Below are 13,257 nucleotides of genomic sequence, written 5' to 3'. Positions count from 1 at the left end.
GCAAAATGTATTCGTATGCCTGATTCTCCCAGGATGGAAAAAGTACTACCAGAAGGCTGAAATGAAAAGAAATCTGAAAGGACCTTAAATAAATTTTATAAAGAACTAGAGGAAATGAGTGAACAGCTCCAGAAAACATTCACTAGAGATAGAAAAATGGATGGAGAATTTAAAAATGAACTGATTGCTGATAGAATGTACAGGTAGTCGTCGACTTACGACCACAATTGAGCCTTGAGGGTTGACTCAGCCTTCCATCCTTCCGAGGTCGATAAAATGAGGACCCAGATTGTTGGAGGCAATATGCTGACTCTGTATAACCCTCTGTAAAGAGAGGGCTGTAAATCACTGTGAAGTGGTATATAAGCAGGGGTGAAATGCTCCTGGTACGGACCGGCTCGGGCGAGTAGGTAGTGATGGCGGCGGGCAGTTCGGAGAACTGGTAGCAAAAATCCCTGCCCCCCCCATGCCCAGCTGAGCTCCGCGATCATCAGTGTCTTTTTTTCCTTTTAAATAGCTCTGACCAGCCAAGCTCAGGCAACTCAGTTTGGATCACCAGAGCCATGTAAAAGCCCCCCCCTCTCCCAGCCTCCAGCTTGCTTACCTTAGCTGATCGCATGACGATCGCAATCCATGCATCAGCAAGCAACTGAATCTCCCTGCCTGCCATCAAGCTCATCGGTGAGCAGCTCTTTCTGCCTGCCTGCCTTCCTGCCTAGACTTGTGGACTTCAACTCCCAGCAAAGCTGGCTGAAGAATTCTGGGGGTTGAAGTCCACAAGTCTTAAAGTTGCCAAGGTTGGAGACCCCACTCCAAAACTTATTGGGTAAGTTTTTTTCCCCTTTGGGAGCTTAAAAAAAATAGTTAATTGGGTTTTTTTTTTAGTTGTTCTTTTTTTAGACCTAGCCATTTAAAGTTTAGGAAGTTTTAAATTTAGCTGCTTTTATATAAAAATAAAAATAAATTAAAATAAAATAATATTTGTGCAGCTTTGTGAGATTTAGTGTGTTTCTGTAGTGTTTCACTCTAACTACACAAATACACAAAATCTCACAAAGCTGTATGTAGAATTTTGTGTGTGTAAAGTGTGAAAGTTGTTTTTTTGCGCGTTTTGTGGCTGTGTGAGGTTCCTGCTTGTTGCGGGGCCATTTTGAGTCTAGCACAGCTGCTTTTACATTGTGGGTGAGCCAGTTGTGTTGTGTTTTGTTTTGTAGGTTAAAAAAGGGCAAAGAAGTGACATTGACTTGGCCACGCCCACCCAGTCACCTTACCACCAAGCCCCGCCCACTAATTAAGCCACGCCCACAGAACCAGTAGCAAAAAAATTTAGATTTCACCCCTGTATATAAGTCTAAGTGCTATTACATAAGTCTCAGGTCTTATTACATTAAACAATTAATTTCCAACACCACACTTACAAAAATGATTCTGCAATTCCTTCTACGTGGAAATGTGAAGCTGAGATGAGCACACACACAAAAATGACACTATCTCAGTCTTCACCTTGTAGACTTGAATCTAAGCTCTTATCAGTGTTCAGTCACCTCTACAACTGTCTATCTCTCACTCAAGGCATCTTTTCCTCTGCTTCATTTCCCTCAGCTCTGCTCATATTATAAAAGTTTTGCTATGCACTATTTGCACAAAAAGCACAGTTTGCCTCACGCCTCTTTGATCGATTCTACCCCTATCTCCAGTTTTAGATGAACAAACAAAAACACTTTAATTTCTGTTGATCAAAGTTAATACACTTCCTGATTCTTCTCAACAATCCTTGGCTGTCCAAACTTAACTTTCTCTACTTCAGATGCTGTCGCAGTTTATCAGAAGGGAGTTTCCAAGAGTTATTTCTATTTGTCGCTATATCGTATCAGCAACCTAAGCAGGGACAGGTAAAAATGTAATTATCCACAGCTGACCTTTTGCAGTTAATTTGGTTGCCCAACCCATTGAAACAGCAATCTTCTATCTTAAAATTAGTTGGTCTAACCAAGACTAATTCATAGTTTTAAACAAACTCTTCCAGATTAATGAAGTGAGCTGTAATTTGTTATTTTAAAGGTCAAAAAAATAAATATAAATAAGTGAGTAAGCCCTCCTGCTGTTATAAGATCTGTGTTTGCTAATGGATTTGGAAGATGAGTGACTGGTCATATATAACATTTTTTTCAGTACTGAGATATAAGGCTTATATCAAGAATTCCTTCTTCCCCCACTTCATAATACCCAAATTTTTGTGATGCTTGAGTTCATGGATAATAGAACAAACTCTAACCTGTTCCTTGCCCTTAGAATAAGGAGATTTAGAAGAAGAAGGACTCCTTCTTCCTATACAAATTCATAATTGTGCTGAAAAAATGGAATCTCAGTAGATGTTCATATACCAACTAGCCTAGAATTCTCTCTTTTATGAGCCGAGGTGGTGCAGTGGTTAGAATGCAGCATTGCAAGCTACTTCTGCTGCCAGCAGTTCGGCAGTTCGATTCTCACCAGGCTCAAGGTTGACTCAGCCTTCCATCCTTCCGAGATTGGTAAAATGAGGACCCAGATTGTTAGCAATATGCTGACTCTGTAAACTGCTTAGAGAGGAGCTGTAAAGCACTGTGAAGCGGTATATAAATTTAAATGCTATTGCTATTTACACAACTATTATAATGCAAGAGGTCCGAATTGTTTGATCAGGTCACCATTCAAGTTGTTCTGCAAAATTTGTCAAGATGAACATTATCAAAAACAAGATTATTTTTTTTCATACCGTTATAGTTTATCATGAGATATATGCAAGGACTAGCCTGGGGTAGCAGGAGAACGTTGATGGGTATGTAGAACAGAAGGTCTGATGGAAAGAAGAGGGTTTCAATATGGCCCTGGTCTTATGTTTTCATGACGTAGGTTTTTCAGCATGCGAGGCAAGGTAGACTATGATCCTCCTTGTTGAACTACATTTAATCATACATAATTAATTCTGTTTTCCTAATGTGGGATTTAGCAGTTTTATTGTTATTTGCTTGATTTGTCCTGCCATGTTGTTGCTTTAATCCTAATATTTACACTTTGTAAGCTATTTAGAGTTGTGAATACAGTCTAGGGTAAATAGACTGCTTTTAGAGGTAGTCCTTTTAACTTGGGACTGATAACTTGGTCTTGGTGATGTGTTTGCTAAGTGAAAAATGGTGAGTGTAACTGTGCTTATGATGTTACATGGGAGAATATATATGTACTGTAATACTGAATATGTGACACAGAAAGGCACTGTAAAGGTCATAGATGTAAGTATTAGCTACAAAGTTACTTTTCATCGCTGTCTTAACTGTGAATGGCTGCTAAATGAGGGGAATCATGAGTAAGGACTACCTGTATCTGGTATTATGTGTTATGGTAGCAAGTGTTATGGTAGCAAGATACCACAGAGTAGTTCCATTAGGGCAAAAATCACTTGAGTAGCATTCCAAGTAGCAATAACACTTAGATTTATAAACTGCTTCATAATGCTTTACAGCCATTTCTAAGCGGTTTACAGAGTCAGTATATTGTCCCCAACAATCTGGATCATCATTTTACCAACTTTGGGGGGATAGAAGGCTGAGTCAACCTTGAGCAGTCAGGATTGAACTCTTGGCAGTGGGCAGAGTTTGTCTGCAATACTGCATTCTAACCACGGTGCCACCACAGCTCTTAGTACGAAGAGTCCTGAGAAATGTACCTTCAAGATGTAGAGAAAACTGTAACGATAAGAAGTACAGTTCCATGTGATTGTTGACAAGATGCTGATATCGTGGCATGAAATTTTTAATTATGCCTTATGTCTGACAAGGATTGTATGTCGTCCTATTGCTCCATGGATTGAAACAGCAGAATGAAGTCCCAACAGATTCCTACATGGCTTGAACAGGCTTCTCAAGCTGCCTTTAGTGATGCCAGGTAAAAAGGCAGCTACAGCAGGAAAACTGCATTTGATTATATATTGATGTGTGTGTGTGTGTGTGTGTGTGTGTGTGTGTGTTTATACACACACACACACCAATATATATATATTAAAGAGACTGGTTTTATTTTATGTTAAAGTTATCAGAAGAAGCAATCATAAAAAAATAAAAATTAAAACAGGTTTTGGAAAAAGGAAGCCAAACAACTTCCTCTCATCTCCCATAGGTCATAAAAAGCTTTATGGCTCCACTTTGTAGTTCCTGAGAACACTATTCCAGAGGAACTCATAATACATTTTGTGTTACAATGGCTATCATTTACAGCTTCTAAGTTATCTTTGGAACTGGAGAAGGGGTATTAAAAGCTCCTTAAGATGCACCATAATGCAGTTTTATAGAAGGTCTTGGCTTTGGGACCCTACAGAAACAATTCCTATTTTATTCCAGAAAGGAATAAAATGGATTTCTAGTGCACTCTAGTGGTTGCAAATTGAAAATATGAAATCCTTAAGGCATTGAAGTGAACAGTTCTACAATTGGATTGAATATCTGAAGCATCTGCTTGATATCAACATACCTCATTTAGGTAATAGTTAAATAAATAAATGATAAATTATATAGATTGTGGAAGGCAAAAATAGCAAAGCTTTATGTTTACTGAAGGAGGATCAGTGTTTGGGGCTTACAAATTTTATACATTTCAGTTAATTTACAAATATTGTTCTAAGGATCTACACCAGTTTTCCTGTATAAATTCTGCCAGATAATTCTGGGGAAAGAAATTATAAAACATACTGCTTTTTTCTCTTCTAGATCCCAATGTACTTCTCGTAATACATAACTTTCCACTGACAAAACTGCTATCCTTTCATTATAGTTAACTGATTTCAAATCAGAGATGTTGCACTGCAACACATAAAATATCCAGGAGTAGTAATAGAAAATATTGATAAAAGAAAAAGCAGTGCTTAAGAAAAATGTAGATTTAAGAGAAAAATGCATGAATTCTGCAGCATTTACTTCCAAGACTTCAGCTAAGTTTGCATAGGGAACCCATTATCAGTAGGTTGTGATTCCAAAAACTAGAAGTGATAAATGCCTGTCTATTGTGTAACACAAATACATATGTACAGGTCAGGTTCACTCATTAATCTAAACCATAAAGGAGTTAACTTTTACTGTAGCTTTGTGTATTGTGTAAACACATTTTATTTATTGATTTATTGATTGATTGATTGATTGATTGATTGGTTCAATTTATATGCCGCCCTTCTCCGGAGACTCAGGGCGGCTTACAATGCGTTAAGCAATAGCCTCCATACTTTTGTATATACCTGCTTAGTAGGGCTTTCGCCCCACCCCCCCAAAGTGGTCTTCTTTTTTATACAAAGTCAGCTTATTGCCCCCACAATCCCGGTCCTCATTTTACCTACCTTGAAAGGATGGAAGGCTGAGTCAACCTTGAGCCTGGTGAGATTTGAACTCGCAGTAATTGCAGACAGCTGGCAGCTAAGTGCTACTTAACAGCACTTTAGTCCGCTGCACCACCAAGGCTCTTGTAATAGAGTCTTATTGAACATACATACATACCCATCACATTATTTCCTTTCAATGAACATAATATGCTACATGCAGCAAAGAAGCGAGAAACATTAACCAAATAAACAACAGGCATTAAAAATGGATACACATTAAATAAGATTTTTTAAAAAACAGTTATATATAAACTATATCTAGTTTATATGAACACAATTCACTATATCTCTCCATACTTTGCAAACTATCAGAAGTCTTTTATATACTTGCAAACTATCCTTGTTTCTACCAAATCCACATATTGATTTATACATTCATTAGGTTTGTTTTTCTCAGCTACTTCTTTCTAAGATCTCATAAATGCTATCCAAATATAATTTCTGGTACTTTCCCTTCCTATCAATACATCATTTTTTGATATAGAGATTTACTTTGAAATTCAATCCTCATTCAATTTCTCTATACTGTACAACCAAACTACTGCAGTATACTTTTTTGAACTGGTCACACACTTTCATGTTCAATCCACCTTTATTCATTCTTGTCCCTAGCACTTCCTCTTACCACAGATTTCTTAACTTATTCCCACTGCATTTTACTTTTTCATTTCTCCGGACATACCCAACTTTCACCATTATTATATCAAAGAGAAGAAAAACACCTTCTTGTAGACAGCCATTTTTGCTTCTTTTGAGTCTTGCAACATACAACATACTACCCTTTTACTAGCCTTTGTATGTCTTGAAATTTTGCTACCTTTGTTTCATTTTTTTTAGTAAATATTCTACAAAAAATAGAAAAAAATCATCTACATGTTGCACTTCATCATTTATGTATAATTTGCAACTTTCTTATTAATTCAACTTTTTTAGTCAAATATAATTGCTTGATCTTTGATACATTAATTTTATCCATACGCCATATCCTTTCTACATCCTACAATCATTATACATTCATTAAATATCATTCAGATACTCAATCGTTACGAGAACATGAATACATACATATTTTATATCTTCATCCAAAAAAACTCTAAGCATTTTGATATTTATCAATAAATATATTAAACAACTCAGAAAATACCACACTTGCTTAGTCCTGAACCATTATCTAATAATTCAATTTATTTTACTTCAATTGTATGCCACTCTTGCCTTATTAGCAATCAATTCCACATTTACAAAAGTGTATTCTAATTATCATCAAATCTAATTGTGTCTGTACACATACACAGACAATATCTTCCAACATACATTTTACCTTTTCGTTATTATTCCTTTACTTCTCCGTAGAACTGTAGATGTAGACCATCATCATTCAGATTCATTATATCCTTCAACTTATTCTTACTTTTATCAACACACTTTCTTAATTCATGTTTAATATTTGTTCTTCTTACATCACACATCTAATCTTCCAAATGTCATGGCTCTCCTATGATGGCCCCATAGATATTGATTCCTACCATCTATTATAGCTTTGGTTAACTGAGTTAACTAAGTCATTAGTCATATCTATTCCAGAAGCAACATTTTGTGCCAATGGCATGGCACAGAAAGTGGTAATCAATTTGGGCACATTTTGGCCAACACATTACAAGACTAACCAAAACTTAAGTTTACTCCAAGCGTGTCCATTAAATTCTATAAAATCTTTGTCTTTACCATTTACTCCATCTCCATTCCAAGTTCTAATCTTTTTGTCATAATTATCACCAGATGGACCCATATATATTAATCTCCTTGCCGATTCAGGCTTTAGTTAAGCTAAGCTTTCACATTTTTAAAATTATAATTAATTAAACCAGACTATAGCACAATGTGTGGATTAAATTATTTGTACGGATAAACCATTCCCAATAACTTTGCTTGGCTTTATCTTTCCCCAGAGCACCTTCTACCTTATTAATGTCAACTTCAACTAGGAAAGATTTTTCTCTTTGGCCTGACAGTTAAATTAACTTTCTCTATCTTTTGAGGCAATACACCTTCAAAAACTAGTAGCTGGGTGAACCAGAGTATGCTACAGAGTCACTCTTAAAAAAGGAAAAGCTGGTAAAGTAAAGGAAAGTTACTATTTTCTATGTAAACAGAATACAAATCAGAGTTTTGGTCACAGCTCCAAATATCAGCAGCCTTAATTCATTAGTATTAATCTATTTCAAAATATTCATCTGACAAAGACTATGCAGAGAATTTATAGAGCCCAGGGCAGCTATCCGCAGGGGAAGACTATAACTCAATATCACAATCTGAAGTAAAGAGGCTCTTAATTTGAAGTTGAAAATTGCTTCAATTCCCCCCTTTATGTAATCCTTAATCTCCCCAAAATTAGTTTTCACTCAGGATGCTTTCAAATCAATTTGCATATCCGTAACATGGAGATACCAGAAATATCCCCCACCCACTCACAGATTTGTTTTCAGTTAAACTAATTCTCTAGAGCACTGGTTCTCAACCTTTTCTTCAACATGGACCCCTCCTTAAATATGTTTTGTGGCAACGAACCATGGCCTCAGACCAGTGGTGGGATTCAGCCAGTTCGCACCTGTTCGGGGAACTGGTTGTTAACTTTCTGAGCAGTTTGGCAAACTGATTGTTGGAAGAAATCATTAGGGGAGAGAACCGGTTGTTAAATTACTTGAATCCTACCACTGCCTCAGACCACCAAAATGTACCTCAAGATTTAAATCATAACATTTGTTCAAGTTTTCACAGACTCCTTGTGATGACATTGCAGGCCCCCAGGGATCCAAGGACCACAGGTTGAGAACCAGTTCTCTAGAGCCCAGTTGGATTGAGGTGACACATAAATTTCATAAATAAGTACAATTTCATAATTCTATCAATCCTAATTGTCCCACTAAGACACTTCAATATTAACTGGTCATCAAGATCTTTTCAATAATTTTACTCCCAATGTTGATTTCTTTTACCTGAAACCAACTGATTTTTTTCAGCTATGTATTTAAACAAGCAGAACTTGAACAAAAAAGCAAGAGCAATATCTGTGGCTTACCCAATGCTATAACAGTAGAAAAGACTATTGCAGATTAGCTGTGCTCTGTATGTATGCTGGCAATTATGTGATGTCAGCAAATGACAAAGTAGAGCTGCACCCTCTTTGTCATCTGACAGTCTTGGGGCCTTCATAGGCTAATGATGAACTCTTATGTTTTTCTATGTTTTACTTTAAATAAAGCATACTGACATTAGAATATTAGAACATTCATGGATCTGACAGTAAGGAAAACCCAGTAGCAATGTCCTTTGATTTTTTATATTGTGGATGTTAGCCTCAGGATAGTGATTCAGTATACTATACATACAGAAATCCATAATGAAGTTTTAAAATGACTATGAATTATTAGAATAAAACTGTGTTATGCAACAAGGTGACATAATAAGCCAACCAATTCACCCACTTATCTCTTCAGAACTTGATGGAAAATGGACGTTGGCCTTATCTGATACGTCCGTTCTCTCGTTTCAAGTAACGTAACTTAATACATTTTGCTGCTGCTAACACAAGATTTTTATAGTGCATAAGAAGAAAAGAAATTAAGCTAAAACCACAATTAACATAAGCACATAGCACAAACCCAAGTTGGTAAAATGAACATACCAGCCCATTAGCTTTAACGAGAGGGGCCTCCAAATCAGGATATACGTTTTCCAAATACCACTTGAAGTTCTTGCACTGAAGCTGCTCCCTCAGTTTCTTCTGTTGAGTCAAATCTCCAATGTTCAAGTTTTTTTGAATAAGGTGATAACCATGACCATAGAAAAGATCTGTGTATTCATCCAGCCAAACTTCTGCCACCCGGACCAAATTCCGCTCTACTGTAGTGAGTCGATCTTTAGGGAAGGAGTAGGGGTTATCATTCCTAAAAATATGACCTACTCGGGAACACGGAATAATCTCAATTTCTCCTCCACACATCCAAACCTGATGAAATAAAATCAGGCCAACAATAGATACAATTTCTAGAAATTTTATTCCACAAACTGCAGTGTGTAGATGTCTTAATTTCTGCATATGTCTTACTTTGTTTTTTTAGCGAGAAATTCCCTATCTACTAAGTTGAGAACATATAAAATTATGATTTGCATCAACCATGTATTTACAGCACAAATAATGGCTTGGGGTTTCAAATTCCTGGATAAGTTATGGTTTATAGAACACCCCCTCAAATTTCTACAACTCAGAATTACTTTCTTGTTGAAACCTTCAGAAGTAAAACAATAGCCATAATGGTTGTTTAGCAATTCAGACATTACACCACTTATAATGAGCACAAATATTATTTTGCACGCTTTTTAAAAAATTTTCTTTTGATGCAAGCCAGTGGGTAGGCCTCAGTCTATCATTTGGTGACTGAAACTTAATGATGAATTGTATTAAAACTTCATTGATCATTTCTTTCTAATGATTTAAATACAAGTATAGATATTGAGGGATTGGTTACCGTTTGAAGCTTTATGTCTTGGTTGAACGGGAAGCTTAGGATTTTATAATGAAAGTTATATTTAGATAATACCATATATATTGCTTAAGAAGCCTGACAATTAAAATATTAATATATTATTAGTTATAAAATTATAAATAATACCCTTATCTATATACAGGGAAAATTTTCTTGACTTTGGTGCACTGACTTTGCATACAATAGACACAAATAACAAATGTTACTTTATTTCATTTGTCTGCTGACTATCTTGCTTAGAGATTTGTATCATCTGTGCAGCCATAATAACATACTTTTGATTTACCAGGCATTGGGTATTAGGGATATCCCCTTCCATAGATACAAATAATCACATCATAATGACATATTGTTTATTTTAATACAGTTATTCCTAATCATCCATAGTTAAGAGAATGCATATGTACGATTTAGCTACTGACAAGAGAGCATTAATTTGATGCTTTCAAGTACGAATCGGAAACAAATGAAAATATGTTTAACCTACCTTGAATGAGATCTCCATATTTTCACCTCCCCAAACATCAAGGCCAGGATCATATGCCCCAAGCTCAAAAAAATACTTCTTATCAATAGAAAACAGCCCACCTGCCATCACAGGACACCTAATAATTGAACCAGACATTACTTGCACATTGTGGTTTGAGAGGGCAAATGAAGTTTTTGTTATTTTGAGACATGTCCTTTTGCACACAAATGACAATTGTTGCATTAAATGCAAACATACCTGAAAGTTCACAACACTGGAAAACTAGTTTGGCAATAGTTCAATGTTTTTTTCAAAATCTTATAAAATCTCTTGATTTATGTTAGGCAATAATTTAAAGTAGAAGCAGGGAACTTGTGGCCACTTATTGCCAAGTTACAAGTTCCATGAACCAGAATGGGCAGAGGTAATTTAGTAATATCTAGAAAATCAAAAGTTCTTTACTCTGCTTTAAAGTAACATTTTTAGTTGAATAAAGAGGTCAGGTTTAACATCATATTAGTTTCCATCCAGAAAGAAGAAATTTGCAAATCATAAACTATGTGTCATTCTACCATGTTGAACATTTATTACTTAAAAAGCAATTCTGATCACAAAAATTTAACTTCATATACTTACCTAATTATATCGGTTTCCTTAATCTTATTTTTTTTAATGACATCTGAAGGAATTGGCTTCCACCCAAAATTCATTGGCCATGTAAAAATACCGCGTTGAAAACTATCCACGGTCATGTAACTAAATGATGGAGAACATGCAAAGAATTAATTTAAGAAGCAAATGCTGAGTCAGAAGCTATAATAAACTGAATGACATCTTTGAGGTTTGGGGTTAACAAAACCAGACTAAAAAAAATAGCCTGCAAAATTATGAACTGATTAATGTTATGATACATTTGTGTTTTCTTACTTTATTTTGAATTAAACTTTATAACAAACAAGAAAAGATCTCAAAAAACGATGTTTTTTGTTTTGCCCAAAGGAGGGCAGTAATCTGTGTTAGAGTCCCAAGGCTTTTCCTGTTGTCACTCATACTTTATAAATGTTTTTAAAGTATTTTGAAGGAACATGCCTAGAAGAGCTTGCTGGATCATGCCTTTCAATATAGAAAAGCTGAATATTAAAAGGAGAGAGTCAGAGTACATGAGATCATGAAGGTGTGACCAATTCAGTTATCGGTGTACCCTTGGAAGACTATGTTCAATTCTGAACTATGCTAAACGTCCTCTCTGCCCATGGATCACCCCCCACCCCCCCATATTTTCAAGGGAAACATGGAAGAATAAAACTCACCTCATATCTTTGTCGCTGATCACTTCAATGACAGGGCAAGCAACTTTTTTTCTATTTAAATGAATTCTGTCCAGTAGTGGTTCCAACCACCCCACGTTGCATTCCACATGAGAATCTAAGAAGGTCAGGACATCACCTAGAGGAGCAAGTAAATTTGCCATTATAACAAGGAGACAGGAAAAACTTGGAAAGGTTTACAGTATTTATTGGCCTCTTGAAAAAAAATTATATTTGCTTCCTACTGTGGATAGATATTTAACATATAATCCATACATAGCAGGGAAGTTCATAAGAGACGTTGTTTAAGCAATTTTTTTCTCGGATTATATCTCTTCATTATTTATTCAAAAATTTCCACCTTGCCACGATATAATGTTGTTTTTTACTGTTCACTTTGTCAAGAATCATAAAAAGATTCCGCACTAAAAAGTAACTTGGAAATGCTAATTCTTAACTGTATCTTAATCATACCATATATTCTTTCCAACACACAATTTTTATATACCACTGGGAAAAATGTCCTTTATGGCATTTCACTAATTGATAAGAATGCCTTCGCTGGTCAGCACCATATTCACCTAATTAGAAATTTCTCTAGAGTAGTGAAATTGTGATGTGCTTTAAAGCTTCATTAATATATATGACATATGAGTTGGAAAACGTGTTAATAAAGTTTTTCATTTTATTAACAGAGACTTGCAAACACGGCAATGGTGTAATAATAAAAAGGTATACCTACGGAAGGACAAATTTTATTTCATGCAGAACAATCTTGAAGGTGCTTATTAGCTCTATGTGAGCAATAACTGGTCCTATCACCCGCTAATGCCTCCATCACTGCTGCATATCTGGCAAACTCAAAATGGAGTTGTTATATGCATACTAATATACTAATACTGAGGTCTTTTATAATGTAATAGATTCTCTCTTGCCTGGAGGGGATCTTTGCACATAAGCCCCTTATGGTCATAAAACATATGTCTAGTGGTTACATGACTTGGGTGCATAGTGGTAGGATTAGCCTCCACAAATTTGCAAGACATTTATTTATTTTTAAACATATAAGGGTGGCTGCTGGACTACCAGATGTGAAAATCAATCCCTAACCAATAGAGATATATTATCTAAAGGAAGGAAGATGGAGAAAGAAGTCAGAACGTTTCTCCTCCTTTTGATGATTTTTGGTATTACCTCTGAAAATATTCACCTCTCTCAAAATTTACTTTCCCTCAGTGAGTCTGCATAATTAAACCTTATTGACTGTGTAATGTAATTACCTCATTTTCTCTGGCTACAATTAACCCAACCAACTCATTAAAGAAGCACTGGGTTAATTCACATTTCATTTTGATGGTCATCAGCTTTCAAAACTTGGAGACTTTATTAATTTATTTACATTATCCTATTCATGACACGATTTCCAATAGACCAGGCTTGTGTGGAAAAATTATTCAGGATTCTGAAGGGAAATAGGGTGATAGAATGTACAGGAAAATGCAACAAGGATACCAAATAGAATACCCTTTTTAT

General features: G+C 35.7%; 1 protein-coding gene across 2 annotated transcripts in view; it reads right to left on the bottom strand.

The window, feature by feature from the left end:
- Nucleotides 1-13,257, bottom strand: part of GALNT5 (polypeptide N-acetylgalactosaminyltransferase 5) — a 41,723-nt gene that overhangs the window by 11,441 nt on the left and 17,025 nt on the right. For both annotated transcript variants that reach the window (XM_034425422.3, XM_034425431.3), the window contains 4 exons: nt 11,728-11,863; nt 11,054-11,173; nt 10,436-10,553; nt 9,087-9,410 (listed from right to left, as the gene is read on the bottom strand). In XM_034425422.3, coding sequence (XP_034281313.2) covers nt 9,087-9,410; nt 10,436-10,553; nt 11,054-11,173; nt 11,728-11,863 — 698 coding nt within the window. The remainder of the gene's footprint in view (nt 1-9,086; nt 9,411-10,435; nt 10,554-11,053; nt 11,174-11,727; nt 11,864-13,257) is intronic.

The sequence above is a fragment of the Pantherophis guttatus genome, chromosome 1, assembly GCF_059756535.1.
Source record: "Pantherophis guttatus breed Tessera chromosome 1, ASM5975653v1, whole genome shotgun sequence".
Taxonomy (NCBI): domain Eukaryota; kingdom Metazoa; phylum Chordata; class Lepidosauria; order Squamata; family Colubridae; genus Pantherophis; species Pantherophis guttatus.
This window is presented reverse-complemented; position numbering and strand designations above follow the sequence as displayed.